Below are 19505 nucleotides of genomic sequence, written 5' to 3' on the forward strand. Positions count from 1 at the left end.
GATATTTAAAAGCAATCGGGATATACTTGACAAGTGCAGCCTGTCATCTGAGTGTCATTGTGCACACTAGCACAACTCCGACACACACACAGCACAGCAACAGTTTTAATAAACAGTGCTGCTGGATCACAGTCTCATCTACTCCAAAAGTGTCTCTATGCGCAAAATTCAAATCATAAATTTGTAAGCCCAACTCGGTAAGTAAAAAAAAAAGAAAGAAAAACACAGGATTAAACAGGGCAGGATGAAAAATATTCACATAAGTTATAATCAATAGAGAAAATTCATAATTAGGTGATTACAGGTCAAAATTGATCAGATGTAGAAGTAAATTAAGCCTAAAGACAACAAAACTGGAATTGAAAAATATCAGATAAAGTATATAAAATGTATGAGATTAAAAAGTCATAATTATGAGATAGAAAGTCAAATTTGTCAGTCATTTTATTGAAATGTATTCAATGGTGTTTCCCAAACGTGACTTGTGGCTCCAAGTGATGGCAGACTTCACCAGCTGGTGCATTGTGAGATTTATACTTGGCTAAATACCGCTTCGATGCGGTCTTACCGTAAGTGTGGGCAAAGTGCAAATCAAGTGTGCTGCACTTTTGGTTGTTGGAGAAATGGGACACACTTGTGCACCTACACTAAACCCAAGTGCCCAAGTGTGTAAGTGTGATCGAGTGTGCATATTGGGACAGGCCCCCAAAACTCACAGCAGTGTGAATGATGATGAAAATGAACCTTGGGTAAATGCTTCCCTCTAGTGGTGAATATGAGTATTTTATATTTGAGTGGCTCCTACTGTAACTGTAGTTTCATTTCAGTTGTGAGCAGATGATGTGAAACTCTTTATATCAAAGTAAAAGCCTCCCGTGTGTTTCTCTTCCTCAGTGCTCCCACCGCTGAGTTCAACCTCCCCCGGCGAACTCCTCCCTTAAAGCCCAAAGCCAGCACAGCGGAGGCCACCTATCAGTCGTTGCCAAAGTCTCCCCGTCTCCCGTCCGGCAGCAACTCTCCCCCGGCGCCGTGCAACTTGCCCAGCGACTATAAGTACGCCCACGACCGGCTCAGCCACTTCCGCATGTCCACGGACGAGCGAATGGCCACGAAGGAGGGGATGGTGTGGCAGCTGTACGAGTGGCAGCAGCGGCAGCAGTTTCGTCACGGCAGCCCCACGGCCCCCATCTACTCGGGGCCGAACTTCACAGACTCTTCATCCTTAAGGGTTACCGTGGAGATGCCTCGATCCATCTCCGTCCCTCCGTCCCCGTGTGAAGTCCCACCCTCCGTCCCTTCCTCGTTCAAACCGCTGTCCCCACGCAGGCCACACACTCCTTCAGACAGACGCACAGTCAGGCCGCTGGATGAAGTGATAGCTGGCGACAGCACAAGATCCAACTCGCCCAGTCATATTTGTGCCCATCTCTCCCAGGTGAGGCCCCAAACCAACATAAACACCAGCTTCCTCTTGCATTGAAGTATAAAATGTATGATAACATTTACTTTTTCTCCAGTCAAACTTTGAGACAGAAACTACTAAATGTAGCTCTAAATACTCAAAGCACATACTACATATTGTGGAATAAAGCAGAAAATAACATTAATGAATGATTTTATATCAGTGCCTTTGATATTTTATGTCAAGTTCAGATGTTGATGACATAATAATCAATGTGTACCACAGCCAAGACGAGCAAACATACAGCCGGGTCGAGGAATAAGTTATTCATGTTGCAGAAAGTCCCTGTAAAACAATTTTTTTTTAAATGAAAATATTAGTGCACATGATCTGTTATTTTTAAGAAAAAAAATGAAGACTGATGCTCGTATTTCGTCGACCGATATTGACATATATTATGAAAATCAGTTTATCCTACTAACGAGTATTGTCCATGTAACCACAAGCTGAAGCACAGGCCATGTTTTTCAAGAAAAAAACAGCTTTCCTGTTTTATAGCTGTATAAACAGGACTAAATAACTAAAACTAATAATATTAATGGGAATAATTATTAGTTATTATTCTTACTCTAATTATTCTTTTTAGGCGTACTTTATTATCCCACAAGGAAAACTTGTCTTTGACCTCTGCATCACATAACAAAACAACATCACCGTGCACATGTACATTACAAAAGGAGCCTGGGATCACATGTTAAATATGAGACATGGTGATGAAAACAGTGATTACAGTAAACCAGGTGTTAAATAGTTAGTTTTTTGGGTAACACTTTATAATAAGTACGCATTTTATTAAGCATTAGTTAAGCATTAATAAATACTGACTTCTTCATGTACAGTATAACGCATGAATACTCATTAGTACTGTATGTAGTTTATAAATACAGTTAGTGCTTATCAATGATGAGTAAAACATGTTTAACTGTATTTATAAACTACATACTAATGAGTATTCATGTGTTATAAATGATGAATTCAGTATTTAATGCCTAATGCTTAGTAATGTACTTATTATAAAGTGTTACCGTTTTTGTTGTTGCTGATACAACCAAGTTTCTTAAGAATAAAAACCTGAGGGCAAATTTCTTATATGAAGACTAAGGACAGGGATTTTCTTTATTTTTTCTTCCCTATGATTTGTGTGTGAGCTTGAACTGTAACTGTGATGTGATACTAGACTTATACTGTATGTCACAACAAATCACATTCATTAGAATAGTTAAATAAGAGACAGAAAAACAGAAATTTGCTTTTTACTCCAGAGAAACTGAATCTTCTCACCAAGTAAATCTTCTGTTGTTCACACACAAAAAAAAATCCCACACTCATAGTTTCACAGTCCTGCTCAGAATGGCTGGTTATAGATAATGTCCAGGCGGATGTGTGAAAGTTCATTCAGTCCTTCATCATGTGTTTACGTTCTCATGCTCAGTCGTCGGGGCTCTAACACTGTAATACTGCCGCACACACACAGTGAGCGTCAGTAATTTGTCATTGGCCTGTGATTTGAGTAAAATGTGTTGATTCACATCGTGTAGTGAGTGAGCCCCATTGACAAAGGTCTCATTCTCACAGTAGCGCTGGGTGGTGGGTGTGAGGTATCTGCTGCTGCTGGTGTTGGGATGTTGTGTGAGCTCACAATAAAGGCACCATGGGAAGTTTAGTAATGAGGAGCATGAGAAGCCTCTGACTTCTCAGCGCACGCACACTTTGATGCTCATGTGAATCATTTGCAGATTCACACAGTCCACACCCAGGCCCTAATCCACAGGTGGTGTGAGTGTGCGACTCTGTGTGTGTATGTATATGTGTGTGTGTGTGAGTGAAAGCCCGCCTCTCTGCTCTGCTCTGCTCTGCTCTGCTCTGCTGTTCCCCCCAAACCATTGCAGCGCTCAGACAGCACAGCCGCCGCCGCCGCCACAGGAGACGCAGCGAGGGGACGTCCTGTCATCCACACCCTGCGCTGTCTCCCCACCACACCCTCCACATGTGAAAAGATCTCCCTCCAAATCGTCACCACATTCGCCAGCACGCACAAGCCTCACGAGCCAGCCCGCTAGCCTGACACAAGTAAACAAAGTGTCGCAGATGCTGTTGCCTCCATCATTCACCCCGTCGGCGGAGGCAGGACATTAATTACAACCGCGGAACAGAGTGACGCACAATTACAGGAAAAAAAAAAAACCTTTTTGAAGCAGATACATTTTTAACAAAAGGGAGCCACAGTGACTGTACAAGACGGTTCGAGGAAGTGATATTTATGGGAACTAAATTTAGTCGGCACTGAGTGAACTTAGTTTTGGTGCACCCAGCATCTTTGAGGCTGATGGTGCTCTCTGGCTGGAGCGTGCTTGAGTAATAGCATTCTGTATACCTCTGTGGAATATCATTAAGAAATATGTTTTATTAGCAGCTAATCCAATTTGCCCAGGGCTCCTCAGCACCCTATAAACATCTCTACTGTATCCCAACCATCATCAGCCGCGCGCGGTCTCTTTCTTCTGATCTCGCATTTAAATAAAAAACCTATTATACAGCAAAAAAATAGTGGCATGGGAATCTCAAAGGGAATGGCTTACAGTGCTGCTCTTGCTGGTAGCAAACAAATGTTATTTTAAGAAAGCAGGTTTGGTATAATTTATGTGTAGTTAATTAAATCTCTTGTTGTTTGTGTCCTTTTAAGGTTCTGTAGTGGGCCTGGTTTTCGCTAATTCTGTGTGTTAAGCAAAAACGTCAAATTTCCCGAGCCCTGTAGCGTCTGAAACTCAGGGCACACCTTGTTTCGAATAAGATTAGGAGCGATGAAAGGGAGAAAGGGATAGATGAAAAAATAAATCTGCTGTGTAGTCAGATTTGTTTACAGACTTGGAGGCAATGGTTTTTAACTTTGATTCAGTGTGACGGAGTGGTCTATCGCTCACTTCTAACGCTCTGTTGAAGATTACTTTAGTGAATTAGACATTCTGTTTGATTCGACTTTATAAGATCTGTAATAACAAGTTGATGAATTTTGTTTGTCCACCACAGACTTCCCAGATGGAGAGGAGGTCGATGCCAGCCATGGGCTACATCACGCACACCGTCAGTGCACCGAGCTTACACGGCAAAACGGTAAGATCTGCTTTGTTAAGGGCTGTATTTACATAGGTTTCCAGTAGTCTAGGGACAATCCAGATGTGGATAGGGATAACTACAGGGCTCATCATGATGACAGTGTCCAGATGTAGAATCTAGAGCTAATGGGGCTGATTTTGGGAACCACTGCAAAGCTTGTTTAAGTTGCATCCCTTATATATTTTGTTTGTAGTGTTTCAGACCCTCGTCCACAGAGCAGCTCTAGCTTTCACATTTCTAGTCTTCAATGGAGAAACTTTTGCACACAGAAAGGTGCGTCAGAGGAGGAGAAACACGTGGACTAGGCGAAGAAACTCCTGCATACTTTCCTCTTACTTGCAATATTATTTACTAATTGTTAAAAGAAAATTTCTAGTCTTGCCGGCCTCTCTGCCACTTGGCTCTCTCAGCGACTTTAAGCTCAGCCATTGTACTTCCCAGGTGGTTCTCAAATATTTTCTCTCATCCCTCTGCGCTTTCATTGGCCCCCCCTCCGGCCCCCTAAACCTCCCGGGCTTGGCTACAGCCAGAGGAGCTGACCCTGCTCCTCATTCAGCTTCGGAGGCACCAGGCCAAGATGGCCGGTGTGCATAGCAGCCCCAGCTATGCGTTCGCTCACCTGCAGCACCACCAGCACAACGGGCTGCTAGGCCCCGGCATGCAGGTCAGGGGCCCCTTGTACTTCCCTAACCTCTCCTATAGCACACTGCAACCCCTGCCAGTGTATTGTGGTCCCCTCCACCCTCAGCCAAACCCATACATTACTTCCCTGTCATTCATTCAAGACTGTGCAACCTGATAATGCTTGGTTGTCTTTGTTTATTCAACCATTCTGGCATGGGCTGTATTGCACTTCAGATTGTCCAGATTGCCTCTTATCAATACATTTAGTGACTTTATAGTTAAAGCATCACTCATCCACCTTGTTCAAAACTAAAAAAATACCAACCAGAGGTTTGTTCTATTCTGTTTGTAGTAAGTAATATACCATATTTGAATTTGAAGCATGTTGCTTGTCGACTGTCCCTGCATTTTAAACTCTCACATCTGTGTCTACATTTCTGTGTGCTCTGATAAACCTTCTGCATTTGGCGTTATCACTCTGAAGCAGCCACCAGGCCACAGTTTCCCCTGTGAGCCTGTGCACAAACAGCGCCTTGCTGCTGTAAGACTAGCAGACCACAGGGAAGCTGCTCCGGTGCTCAGAAATGACAACCCCACCCAGCGTTCGTACATCCAACCATTCTCTGGCCATTCTCTGTGCTTATGAAGGAGTGTAAACGCTCGGTTTGACCACACGTCATGCACAAGACCTGTGTTGCCTAGTTGTGTATGAGGTCAAACATGAGACATTAAACCAGTTCAAACAACTCCACGATTACTTAATTACAGTTTGGCTTTGCTCTCTGTAGATAAAAATACAGAGGTGGAAGAAAACTGTAATTGAGATCAAGTTAATTAAAGTCCTGTTAGCAAAGCCTGAACAGCAAATAAAGGCCTTAGGAGTCATTCTGGTCACCCATTATCGTTTGCAGCTACATTTCAAATGATTTATCTCTCCACTGCTCATTTAAAGGCTGATGATACTTACATACAACTGAAGAAGGACCTGGAGTATCTAGATCTGAAGGTGGGCCCCAGCAAAGTAAATGCCACTTCATCTTTTTCATCCTCTTCTTCATCTCCCTCCTCTGGACTGCAATCCTGTTTTCCTGCTGCTGCCTCCAACATCTTCCTCCCTGTTTCCCCTTTTCCTGTCTCTCCTCTCTTCTGCTCTGTGCTTTCTACTGTCTCCTTATAATGGAATTAACCTGTCTTTTAATTGTTTTCTTATTGTGCAAATTATATATTTGATGTTTTAAAAAGCCATTTTAACATTGATAAGATCCAAAATCCAACAAAAACAATGTGAGGTAAAGTAATAGACGAGTCTGGCTTCTCAACCGAGTAAGTTTTAATGTTCAGTATGTCGCAATGTTTTCCATGGGATGATACTTTCAGATGCTGTGTGATTATGTCGCCCCAACACATGTTGTTGTTAAGATCGTCTTAATGGGAATTGAAGTTTTTACAAGCACATGGCTGAATTTCCCAAAACATTTTGAGTCATGTGAAACTCCAATTCCCATGTCAATGTTATAAATAATCTGAATGCGAAGGCTTAGCGCTGCTGTATTTGAGCAATCTGTCTCATTTAGCCACATATTTTCCATTTACACCTGTGCAAAACATTTGATCCAAATTGATTTGTATGTCAAACACCAACGATGCATTTTATTCAGAGATCTGGGTTGTGTTTTAAAAATGGAGGAGCGAGGTCGTCCAGCGGTGCACCGTACCGTCCTGTAACACCTCTTCCATTTCCCTTTTTTATTTCGAAACAGATCCAAAGTATTGACCCGATGATCGTTTCAGTTCACAATGTGTTTGAAAACTCCTCGCCAAGTTTTGGGTACTGTTGGAATGTAAGGATGGTGTGCATACAAAGTGAAACAGATCACTCCACTGCTTCTCAACTGGAATGTGATGCATCCCTGGAAATTTATGCAGGATTTTTGCACATGAATCCCTTGATCTATGAGATTTGAAATGATGGAGAAAAAAAGGAAGCTGTAATGGCAAAGGGATTCCCTGCATGGTCTTAAGCATTTCTGAATGTGCCGTTGAATGTCTCTTTGATATCTTCACTTTTGCTTTTGTTTTGCTTGTGAGAGCATAAAAGATGACCCAATGGTGCTCTTTAAAAAAAGAAAAGAAAAAAAAGACTGCCAACGTGATCATGACACGAAAGTGACGGCTCACAACCCAGGGCCTCTGGTTTCATTGTGGTAACAGGCAGAAAAGGACAATGACATGCAGTGTTCACACCACAGTCATGGGTTTTAACAACACAGAAACTTAGTGAAGCATTTATGTAAAGTTTGTAAACATACGAAAGACAGATGACAAAAAAAGTTGTCTGGATAGTTGTCTTTTAATTTTATATTTTTACATTTGATCATTTGTTGCCAGCTTCTGATGATCACTTGAGTCATTTTCCCAGACTTGACAAAACTTTCCTCAGAACCACAAAAACACTATAAACTGTTCTCCCAGGCCCTGTCACTAGCTATTGACTTTGACATGTAAAATAGGTGGAATGGCCCTTTAAACTGTGTGTCTCCCATTCGCTCTGGTCCACACCACTGTGCTGGGTGTGGTGATCCCACTGTGGGCGTCTTATGAATATTCCACCCACACTCTTCATCTTCATGCAGAACTAACTGGGACTGACAACTGGCAGACACATCCCATCCCTGTTATCTGGAGAACATCTGGATGGGACACACAGGCCGACCGACACCTGCTTTATTATTATTACACCGTCCGTCACCCACAGAGAAAGAGATCATTAAGCTACTTCTAACAGCGACAGAAGCGATTACATAAGATATAAGTAGGAGGTAGAAATACTTTAGAGTAGTGAGTGATAAAATTTTAGGGACCAAAAATAAGTCTATAAAAGAAGAGAGTGTGTTAAGCTCAGCAGCCGTGGCCAATGATCTCAGTCCATGTCAGGTCATAAAATAAATATAAAGGCCCTGAATGATTAAGCAAGTAAACAAGAGCACTGTTTTTGGGAAGATTCGGTTCTTTCTTTCTGGGCAACAAATTGAATTGAAGGCAACTGGACTTGTATTTGTCTAGGAAGACGTTTCACCTCTTATCCTTCATCAGTTCATAAAATAATGATGACCTGGATAAATAAGAATATCCACAGACTTGCTCATAGTGTTTTCTACCAGCATCTTGCTCTCATTTTTCATCAAGCATTCAGAGCAAATTTCAGAAACAGACTGATAAAGGACACATTTCCTTATTTGTAGCCATGCTAATGCTTTAGGGATGGTAACACTGGTCTCTCCGTTGATCCATAATGTCATGACTGTTGGTGTAGCACACAGCTTGTTATTGCCTTTCTGCCAACGTACATACTGTACCATCGTGAAACTAGAGACCTTGTTAATTTACAGTTCAACATTTACCCAAGTGACCTGCTGTACATCAACTTTAAATATTCTCAACATAAAAAAATATATTTCTGGATCATAAAATCAACATCAGAGTAATCATTCATATCAAGGACGTTAAGTTTTTTAAGCAGCCAACAAAGAGCAGCTTTGGGGTTTTTAGGGTTTCCTGAAGATGCACAAACTACTTTTGTTATTTTTGGTGTTGTTTTTGTCTTTTATTTATTTTTGTCTTCATTATTTTATCTGGATCCATCTAGCTGACTTGTGTAGCAGTCTGACTGTTTGTTGAAAATGAAGGCAGTCCTTGTTATCTGTTATAAGTGGAAGTGTTACAAAAAAAAAAGGTATTTAAATGATATTAAACATTGTATTTGTGGCTGTTGGGAATTTCAGGTTACTGGACGAGAGAGTTTAAAAAAAGAGAGACCATCCAGGCCTGTGAAAATAGCAGAGAGTGATGCTGATGTAAGTGAATCATTATGGTGTCAGCATTTAAAGAAGCTGCCTGTTTATCCGTCTCTTTCTTTTCCTTAAGATCTCATTTTCCCACTTCTTGTAATCCACCACAGAGGAGTAGCTGACTTTAGTCTGACTTTACTGTGTGTTTTAGTGTAGTTCGAGTGTGTGTGTGTGTTCTTAAGTTGTGGTAAACAGAGGCTGCGGAGGGAAGGGAACGTATGTACATTGCAAAACTGTGGGGACATCCATCCACGCTGCACAGTGAGGGCCTGAAAGTATCGACCACAGCTTTTATTTTCCTCCTCGCAATTTAAAGAGAAAAATGCATGTAATGGGAGTTTTAGATGTTGAGCTGTTAAATTTTTCAGTTTGATTTGCCTGATCCTGCTTTTTCTCATTCTTTGTTTTCTGCTGAATAGAGGTAAATAAGATGGATGTCCTGGCTTTTCATCATTAGCATTGTTCCATTTTAACAATTTATAAGAAATTGCCAGTAAATTTGTCTGAACAATGAATATTTCATGCAATTAAAAACAACAATATACAGCAGCAAAATAAAAACAGCTTAATTATTAATTGAACAGAATGATAAATAGATCTGAGAAAAAAAATACACTGTGTGAGAAAGACTGTGAAGTAGGCAGTCTTATGTTGTTTTCATAAACACATAACCCATTTCTGGGAAAACAAATCTGTCACTCTCAATAAACAGGGCTTTATCCAAAAGTGAATTTGAAAATATGGATTTTTGATTATGATTACTCATAATGGGTATTACCAGATCTCGCCCCCATACTAGACAGTATAGAGCCTTTTGATATTTCTCGCTGCGCTGATGAGAGGAATTCCTCCGGGCTTTTCACATAGATGAGCCTTATTGACATATTTACAGACAGCAAAGACTACAGTAGACGATCAATTCATCTTCTCCGGCTGCAGCTGAACAAAGAACAAGAATGGAAGCAGCCGACCTCCGCTGTAAACAGATGCTGTTATCAGTCCAGTCACTGTTTTGATCTCTTCTGTTGCATTATCTCTACACTCTCTGGTATTATTAGAGATCAACAGAAAGGCGGTTGTTTTCCTGTAGCCTCATTATTTCAATACGTTTTTCCTGCAGGTGAAATTAAGTCGACTGTGTGAACAAGACAAGATTCTCCAGGAGCTAGAGGCCAGGATACGCACTTTGAAGGAGGACAAGGTTTTTCCTTTTTCTTTTATATATAAAACTGCCTTTCCCCTTGTGTATGCACTAGTCTGTATTGGTGTATTGATGTGTAATCCATAAACGCCTCTTGTATAATAATGGCCTCTTTCATGTCCCTTGTCCAGGATAAGCTGGAGTCGGTGCTGGATGTTTCTCACCAGCAGATGGAGCAGTACAAAGATCAGCCAGCCCACGCTGAGAAGATTGCCTATCAGCAGAAGTTACTACAAGAGGACGTGGTGCACATCAGGGCTGAAATATCCCAAGTCTCCACAGTAAGATACTGTACCAGTTGCACTTGCAAATTGATAAAGCATAACATTTTTCTTTTCTATTCTTTGAGCTATTTACTTAATGTCAAAATATGCAACGTGGCTCCCCCCATGATTTTCATTTAGTTATGACAGGTAAGGTATTCTGTGTCTCTCTTCTCTGCAGAGCAGTATAAACTACCTCTTGCATTATGTTTTTATTGGTGTAGCTGCCTCGGTGTCAGCATTTTTTGTGTTCACTTCTATTTTTAGTTGTTCCCTTTTGATGGTTTCTGCAACTGGCACGGTGTTTCAGGTTGAGTGTGACAGTATCAAAATGAGTGGTCGGGGATGAACCTGAAGCTCCAGAGAAATGTATGAGTACATTTCTTCAGTCCAAGTTCATTGATATTCAAAATATTCAGTGTTACAATGAAAAGAAGAGTTTCAAAAGAACATTTACAAAGAAACCACATACCACAATAAACAGTTAATATGAGTATTTTGGTCCTCGCTGTTACAGATATATTGATGTTATTCAAATCTGACGGGACCAAACAATAGTCCCGTGTCAAATCCAATCCATTCTGATTTTAAAGCTTGGGTTTCAAGTGAGAAAATAAAAACAGAAGTAACTCAAGACACCTGCTCTGTGCTGCTCGTACATACAGTTCACCACACGGTGTGACTGTAAATCTCTGCATAATGGAGAGGAACCTTGAAACCTTCAAAGTAGCGCTGGCTCATGAGATGAGTACACTCTCTGAATGCTGTTTCCTGTCTTATTATAACATGAAGTGCGTCCTGTTTTGTTCCGCAGGAGATGGAGAACGCATGGAATGAATACAGTCAGCTGGAGAGAGATGTGGACTGGCTGAAGTCTGCCCTGCAGGGACAGATGAACCGCAGTGATCTTTCTCAGGTCTGTGGCTCAGTGATCCCAGTTAACAAACACAAGCAACCACAAACTCTCATGTATGGGTGTGTGTGGGAATGAGTTCCAGGCTCCTGAATTCTTATGTGCAGCCAAAGCAAAAGACTTCAGTGTGGTTGATATCTCTTCAGAGGACCCGTGTGTGTTAGCTTTAAATTAAAAAACTATAATTTGGCATCATCATTAAACAAGCTAAGGGGAAGTTTTTGTTACTGTAACATCACCACCAACGTTAGCATTAACTTTTGCTTCCCAGACTAAAAGAGATGTCGCAGCGTCAAAATTTATTCCTTTTACTCACCAAGAGCTGTCACCAGCAGTGGGAAGCAACGCCACTGTTGGCTCTTGTGTTGCATAGTTAGCAAGTTAGCATGCTAACCAAAAGACGAGCTCTGCTGGAAGGCCATGTTACTGTATAGCCTTACCTCTTGTTTTGTAAATGCAACAGAGGAAACTTGAATGTACAAGTCATTTGTTTTGTGTATCTAAGTGCATATGTGTTTCTGTGTTTTGTGCAGCAAGAGAAAGTGCAGATCAGAAAGGAGCTGTGGAGGATTGAGGATGTTATCGCAGGCCTCAGCACCAGTAAAGCCAACTACAAAGTCACTATCTCCTCTGTTACCAACCCAGGTGAGACAGGAGGAGCGACCTGCAGGTTCCATGTGAACAAAGCAAATTATATTAATTGTCTGAGCTATGCGCTACAAGCTACGAAGTCATGCTACTGTATCTTATCATTAAAGCTCTTAATCACATACTCGGCAGTCTACTAATGCGTTGAACATTGCCCCTGGGAAAACAAAGCACTGTCTTTACTATGTGTGTCTCTGTGTGTGTTTGTGTGTGTTCTTGGTACATGTTCATATTATATACATCGAATTCCCCAGAGAGGAAATTTGTGCCTTCAGTATCGGTGTCATCAGTGCCTTCTGTGTCTGGGAGCCCGTCTGCTATGGAGATGAGATTGTCCCAGCAGCAGCAGCAGCAGCAGCAGCAGCACAGCCCCCACCTCAGCCCCAGCAGCCACACCCCCACCCTCTGCTCCAGCCCAAGCCAGCAGCCTTTACACCACTCTGCAACCATCGCCAGTGGACTTAAATGGGTGAGTGACCCCAGCCGCAGTAGTAACTTCATCAGCGTCATACAAAATAAGAAACATTTTGCATTAAAAAGCAGAACTACATTCAGTCTTTGCACAATGCAGTCTGTTTAGTTTGCTTACTGAAGCGAACACTGTTTACACTTTTCATCATGCACCACACATTAAGTTTCAGCTGTTGATCATTTTCAATATAAATAAGTTTGTAATTTTTTTTCAATTAATTAATTATCCAATGGTCCAGATCCCCCCCAAAAAATATTCAGTTTATAATTGTATAAAAACTGAGAAAAAGGAGGAAAAATCCCTTACACAGTGAATGTAAAATATTTTAGTCCAAAATCACAGCAACAATATAGCTCAAAGGTGGCCTGTGGAGTTTTCTTGGAAACAAACATCCTGTGTTATTCACCACGACTCATGATGAACTGTAACCTTGAAATCCAATAAATGTGCACAGCGCACTTCCCCTTCCCTTCCCCATCAAACATTTGCAAAGCTGATTTTACATCCAGCATGTTTTACATCTAATGTTTTACATCAGCCAGCAGTCTTCTTCTTCCTCCCTGGCTTTGCTGGTGCGTTGCAGCATCCTGTATGTCGCCATGTGACCGTCACCTGTTGACACTATTGGTCAAAATGATGTGTTGTATTAGACATGCACATGTGTAGATAAGCAAACAAGGACCCATTCATAGGAAAACGTCTTCGTAGTGTTTTGTGTCGCAGTCAGAACTGTGTGAATTTGATGTTTTTCTGTCTCTTTTAAGTCAACAGTTAATTCAACAGTCGTTGTGTGTGCAGGGTGAGGAAGATGTGCCTCCCAGACCTCCTCTACCTCAGCTCTACAGCCCCGATGAGCATCCTCCTGCTGTGCCACCATTGCCCCGGGAGACCACAGTCATCAGACACACATCCGTACGCGGCCTCAAACGACAGTCAGACGAACGTAAAAGGGACAGAGAGATCGGCCAGTACACTAACGGAGACACTAAGGTGCGTTGCAGTACAGTGCCGGTGGATCTTTCTGATTTTTCTACTTGAAAGTCTGAATTTCGGGGGTTTTTTTGGGGGGGAAATTCTCTTTTTATTCAGAAAGGCAGACCTCCATCACATACACCACTTCACACATACATTAACTCAGTTTGTCAAGGATACAATGATGTTGTACATACTGCCCCTCTGGAGATTTCTCCCACGGACCCAAACCATTCCAGGTGGAAGCAATAACACAAAAACAACAAAACCGGGGAGCGCACCCCTACATGTAATCAATACATCATACTCAAAAAATAAAAATAAAAGAGAGTAGGTTCACACAAAGCACAAGTATAGTCAGATAAAATCAGATCTGATTGGTTTTACATACTCAGTCCATTTGGTCCAGATCCTATAAAAATTTTCTTTCTCAACTTTGAGGGAAAAAGAAATCTTCTCCATAACATAAATCTCATAAACAGTTTCAATCCATTCGTCGATGGTGGGAGGTTCCACTTTTAACCATTTCCTAGTGACACATTTCTTACTAGCTGCCAATAGTATGGTCAGCAGTTTTTTGTCTTTTATGTTCCATGTTTCAAACATTATATTGCCCAAGAACATAGTTTCACATTTTAATGGAATATTTGAATTTCGGTTTTGAGTCTGTTTCTAATCTCTTGTCTGTGAATCTCAGGTGGAGCTCAGGCCTTTTCTGAGCAATCCAGAGCTGATGGGGGCCGGAGACGGCTCCAGCCACATCAATGTTGGAGCATCTGGACATGATGGAGGCTACCAGACGTTACCCAGCAGAGGTAGAGCCAGTAGACTTCAGAGTTTTTTTTTCTTCAGGTATTGTACTCTGTAATATATATATTTTTAAATACAGTGCATTAATGTTTGTTGGATCTCCCTCAGGAGTGTCTGGATCCTCTCTTAGACTCAATCAGTCTTCATGCATCTCCTCATATGTGACCCTGCGAAGAGCAGCCTCCGCCGTCGGCATGAAGGTGAGCGAGGCACAGAATTAAATAAAAAGAATCAAATGAAATAGTAAAAGAGTGAATCAAAAGTGAGAACCCGAATCAACAGAGACACAGAACAGAAATAGTTTCTCCAGTTCTAGGTAATATCAATGAAATTCATGAATGAATTCATCGATAGTTAAGTTCTTTGATATTCATATAAATACCTCTGGCTCTCCCAAGTGCTCCATCAGACCCAGCAGGAAGAGTTCACAGGTGGGAAGACAATGAAGGAGCATATTTTTATTTCTGCACTAGAGACCTGAAAACCTGTAATATATGTTTGATGTACTGTATTTTTAAAATCACCACTTTTTATTCGGCAATAAAATATATATCCGTAATTTTCAAAATGTCAGATTTTGATAACAGTGCATCTTTATCACTCAGAAAGAACCTGCAGCTTCAGTCTGATAGATAAACACTAAACAATAATATTAACCTTATCTTATTTACCTAACTTACCATTATTAATTGCTGTAAAAGAAGAACAAGCCTTTGTTGGCTTTGATACCTCAGAAATGTCTCAGTTGTGAAACCGTATTCATTTTGTTTTCCTTATTAATCAGCTCCCGTGTGCTTTTACTGTACCTCCTTGTTTGTTTCTTTTTAATTCCACTTCTTTGCCTTCTGCTGCACCTTTTGCTCTTGTTATCAACTCTCTTTCCTCCCACTCCTCTCAGGAGAGACCAAAAAGTGCCTTGGAGCGCCTGTACTCCGGGGAGCCGGCGCAGCAGCAGCAGCAGCAGCAGAGGGGGAAGATGAGCGCCGACGAGCAGCTGGAGAGGATGAAGAGGCACCAGAAGGCCCTCGTCCGCCAGCGCAAACGCACCCTGAGTCACGGCGACCGCCACGCCTCTTCAACGTCACGCACCTCGCCCTCGTCTTCGTCCTCGCGCCCGCTTTCTGCAGACATGGGATCAGTATGTTACTAGAACAGAACCACACAACACACTCTCACGCATGACGACAACCAAACTGAGAGTGGCGATCTGCGGTAGAGATGCATGCCTTAACTCGGAGTAGCGGGAGTTTTATTTTTTGTTCCTGACATGACAAAAATTGATCGTAATACATTAAATCAGTGCAGTAAGGTCATTTACAGTGTGGCGCTAACACTTATTTAATTTCATGCATGTTGTTTTCAGACTTTAACAGACAGTTTGACTTGTTGAAGCAGGAAAAGTCAACCAGTCGGTGTTACTAAGAACATTAACAATGGTTCTGTTATTTCTTCTGCGAGATTGAGACATCAGGACCTTTAACATTATTTTTTATTATCTAGTTCTGTGATTTTCCTGCTGCAATAGATCAAAGCGTCTTCGCTGAACAAGGTCTAGACAGATAACAGGTCTCTGCTTTTCAAACTGTAGCACAAAAAGTGTGTAATACTTTTATATAACTGTTGAAAATGTTCTTTATGAAGTAGAAGTTATTACATTGACACTGGGTAGAAGATGGTGGTTTTGTTCACAGTCCTTTACAGATTATATATCTCTCCTATGAAAACATGTAACACACTTATTACCTCACACCTACCACCTTCATGTCATGTCATCTACGCCTCACCTTCATCCATTTCTGGGTATATTTGTCATTATTTACTGTTGTAGACGCTGAACTTTGCTTTGTCCATCCTTTCTCTTCTCCTCACTGATCCTTCTGTGTCTGGGTTGTGGTTGTTTTCACTCTGGCAGCATGTTTTTTATCATGCTACCTTCTATGTTTTCTAACCCGTGTGTGTTCATCCTGTCGTGTCTCTACTCATTTAGATAACAATGTCTGTTGTTCTTCAATTACGTGCTGTCTTTTCACAGTCCATTTACTTCTGAGTGTGTCTGCGTGTGTGTGTGGTTTGTGTGAATGAGAGATAAAGTGCCTACTTATTTTTCTACTGACCAAAACATTTGACATACGCTGAGCGAGTACCTATAATTGAAATCTACTTAACCTCATCACAGCATTTTTCTCACTTTTTTATTTTTAATTTTAAAGTGTTAAAGACTTGGGGCCTACTGGTGCCTCCCTGACCAAACCACAGTCTTTGTGAGAGGACACCTTTTATTTAGATGATACTAATGTTTTTTTCATTATAAAGACATAGGTTAAATGATCTCACTGTTTGCTCAGTGTTTTTATCTGCTAATTAATTGTTATTTTTAAGAGCCCTACTTTTTCATATGTGAATGTGTGCAAATAAATAAACGTTATTTTCTAATGAACACGTATTTGCCATGTTGTTTTATTCACTGTGGGTGTGGGATGTGTTTGGTGAGTCATGTGTCATTGGTGTGAGTGGTTTTCTCTCTTGTTTATTTCAGTGGCATTGTGTTGTGTTGTGTTATGTTGTGTTGTGTTGTCCTCTTCCTCTGTGTTGTGGTGGATTTACAGTGTGTTCTCACTGGAGAGCTTTCGATTTCATATCAGCATGCATACTCGTTTATGCATGCTCCTTTTTTTTTTTTTTTTCTATTTCACACCTGTACACACCCTCTCTCCCTCTCTGTCACTGCAGCCTTTAAATTCATGTTAGCGTACCAGTGATAACTAGCGAGCTGTACAGTGCTTGTTTCATGAGAATAAGTGTGAAGGCAAGTGGCAGTTTCGCATTTGCTTCATAATCGTGACATCTTGACAGCAGCATCCTGTAATTTGTTTCACAGTTGTTGTTGTTTTTTTTATCCCCTGTGTGCGTTATCCAGTGGAAGAGAGAGCAGGACTTTGACCTGCAGCTGCTGGAGAGGGCCGTTCAGGGGGAGGAGGCACAGGGAGTTAGGAGTGTCCAGGGGGAGGAAAGACCTCCCGAGCACAAAGAGAGACCCCGATCGCAGTCCGACGAGTGGCTCACCTTTCGCTCCATGGCCACAACTCCTCCTGCACCTGAAGCCGACCTGGAGCCACTGGACTATGACGTGGATCTCAACAAAGAGGTGAGTTACTGTGCTTGTCTCAGTGATGGAAACACAGCAGGTGGGTTAAACGGAAATAATCACAAGAGTACATACAAGAACAACTTACAACGACAGTGAAGACGATGACGTAGAGGGAAAAAACCAACACACTCATCCAAAGACAAGAAACAGCTGTGTGTAACCACAGTCCAAAAAAAGAACAGAAGCAAAAAAGACACAAATCACTAAGATTGTTCCTTTCATTCAACTCGGTGAAACTTAGCGTGCAGAAATAACCGTGAAGGAATTCATCCTTGTACAATTTCTGTCAGAATTCATGAGGTTACTCACTTTGTCCTTTCAGCATTGTCACCTTCTTTTAGTAGATGGTGTGGAAACAACAAGCCGAAGTATAAAGTAATGCTTATTGTGAGAGGCAGACGAATGATAAAGGAGGTAGAAGAAAAGAGAGACATCTTATTTATGAATAATACTGAATAAAATGTGCAGCTGCATTCCTCCCAGTCTTGTTGTTCCAACCAAGCAGCTAAATGTCCAACAGATTTCCACCTTGTTGAAGAGTTCAGCTTGAAAGCTTGTCCTTCATCTCATCATGATCTGTCTCTCTACTTAGCTACATTGCAGATATGGAGACAATCAGAGCTATAAAGTGTTTTCTTGATTCTCTCAGAAACCGGTGGATAGTTGTGGATAGTTGTTTTTCCTGCATTAGACCTCACACACATGATAATGATAAATGTTAACACACACTGTATCTATTTTGTAGTTGTCCAAACCTCAGAAAGTGTTGATCCCAGAGCGTTATGTGGATTCAGAGCCTGAGGAGCCGCTCAGTCCTCAGGAGGTGGAGGAGCGTCATCGTAAGGTGGAGCGCATCAAGAGCATCCTGGCTAAATCCAGGTAAATTAAGGAGAAGTATTAGTATATTAATAGTCCTAGCATTAGTTTAAATATAAAATAGGACTATATTTCTCTTTGCAATGTGTGTGGCTGACCTAAAACTAAGTTTAAAAGACAGAAAAACTTACAATTTAAGATTTTAGCCCTGTGTGGTACAGTATCCTCCTCTGCAGTATCATATTAATCACCAATCTTGTGTCTGTGTGCATGCTGTAGTGTGCAGAACCTGGCGCCGACCGTCTCCGTGGACAAGCCAGAGGTGGGTCTGGTGGCTCTGGACTCGGCTCTGCAGGAGCAGGAGAGGATCATCACCATGTCCTACGCTCTCGCCTCCGAAGCTTCTCTCAAGAGCAAACTAGTGGCAGGTCGGTTGTTCATATCGTTTTGAATCACTTTTTGTTCGTGTCAGCCTGTCGGTTGCTGTTGGCGATACATCTTTGCTTTGTAAAAGAGTGTAAAAATCATTATTCCACTGAAACACTTACATAAATAATTACTGTATCTGCCAAAAAGGAGAAAAAAAGGGGGGGAGAAGAAGAAGAAGAAGAAGAAGAAGAAGAAGAAGAAGAAAAGCTTGCAGTGCTGACAGTTTCAGTAAAAATTCTCCTGGCATCAAATTGACATCTTTTGATTGAAGAAGGGATAAAGAGAGGGAAGCAGTCTTTCAAGAAAGCTGGATTGATGGAGTGGAGATGAGAAGGGTGTAAGGTGTAAAGTCAGGCAATAAGGCTGTTCATTTCCTAATAACTGAACATTATTCCTTATTAGGAGCTCAGATAGTCTCTAATTGCAATCCGTGTAGAATCTTTCAGACAGGGGAGGAATCGCTTGATGAGGCCATTTTGTGTGCTGATCAATGACCCAACTCTACTCTCCTTCTGCATACCATCGCTGCTGCTTTGAACGTAGCTCTGAACCTGCATAAAAGCCACTGCACTCACTTTTCATCTCTTTCATACTCTACAGCAGGCAGGCAAGTTCATTTTCACTGTAGCTGCAGCAGATTGTCAGTCTGTCTGCCTCACACACACACACACACGCACACACATGCACGCATACGCACGCACACATATATCTGTCACACACAGTAACACTCAAGCTGTCAGTGTGTGTGGAAGCTTAATATGCACAGTGAGGCAAAGTCAACAATT

At 41.5% G+C, this 19505-nt stretch overlaps 1 protein-coding gene across 1 annotated transcript in view; it reads left to right on the plus strand.

Moving 5' to 3' along the window:
* Positions 1-19505, plus strand: part of plekha7b (pleckstrin homology domain containing, family A member 7b) — a 72378-nt gene that overhangs the window by 48924 nt on the left and 3949 nt on the right. Inside the window, exons 11-28 of the mRNA XM_083969255.1 lie at positions 895-1435; positions 4490-4573; positions 5103-5240; positions 6153-6206; positions 6961-7041; positions 8983-9054; positions 10169-10249; positions 10381-10530; positions 11327-11428; positions 11959-12070; positions 12328-12542; positions 13344-13535; positions 14215-14332; positions 14436-14527; positions 15226-15465; positions 17245-17472; positions 18221-18354; positions 18571-18719. Of these exons, the coding sequence (XP_083825381.1) occupies positions 895-1435; positions 4490-4573; positions 5103-5240; positions 6153-6206; positions 6961-7041; positions 8983-9054; positions 10169-10249; positions 10381-10530; positions 11327-11428; positions 11959-12070; positions 12328-12542; positions 13344-13535; positions 14215-14332; positions 14436-14527; positions 15226-15465; positions 17245-17472; positions 18221-18354; positions 18571-18719 (2783 nt within the window). The remainder of the gene's footprint in view (positions 1-894; positions 1436-4489; positions 4574-5102; positions 5241-6152; positions 6207-6960; positions 7042-8982; positions 9055-10168; positions 10250-10380; positions 10531-11326; positions 11429-11958; positions 12071-12327; positions 12543-13343; positions 13536-14214; positions 14333-14435; positions 14528-15225; positions 15466-17244; positions 17473-18220; positions 18355-18570; positions 18720-19505) is intronic.

The sequence above is a fragment of the Trachurus trachurus genome (genome assembly GCF_905171665.1).
Source record: "Trachurus trachurus genome assembly, chromosome: 3".
NCBI lineage: Eukaryota > Metazoa > Chordata > Actinopteri > Carangiformes > Carangidae > Trachurus > Trachurus trachurus.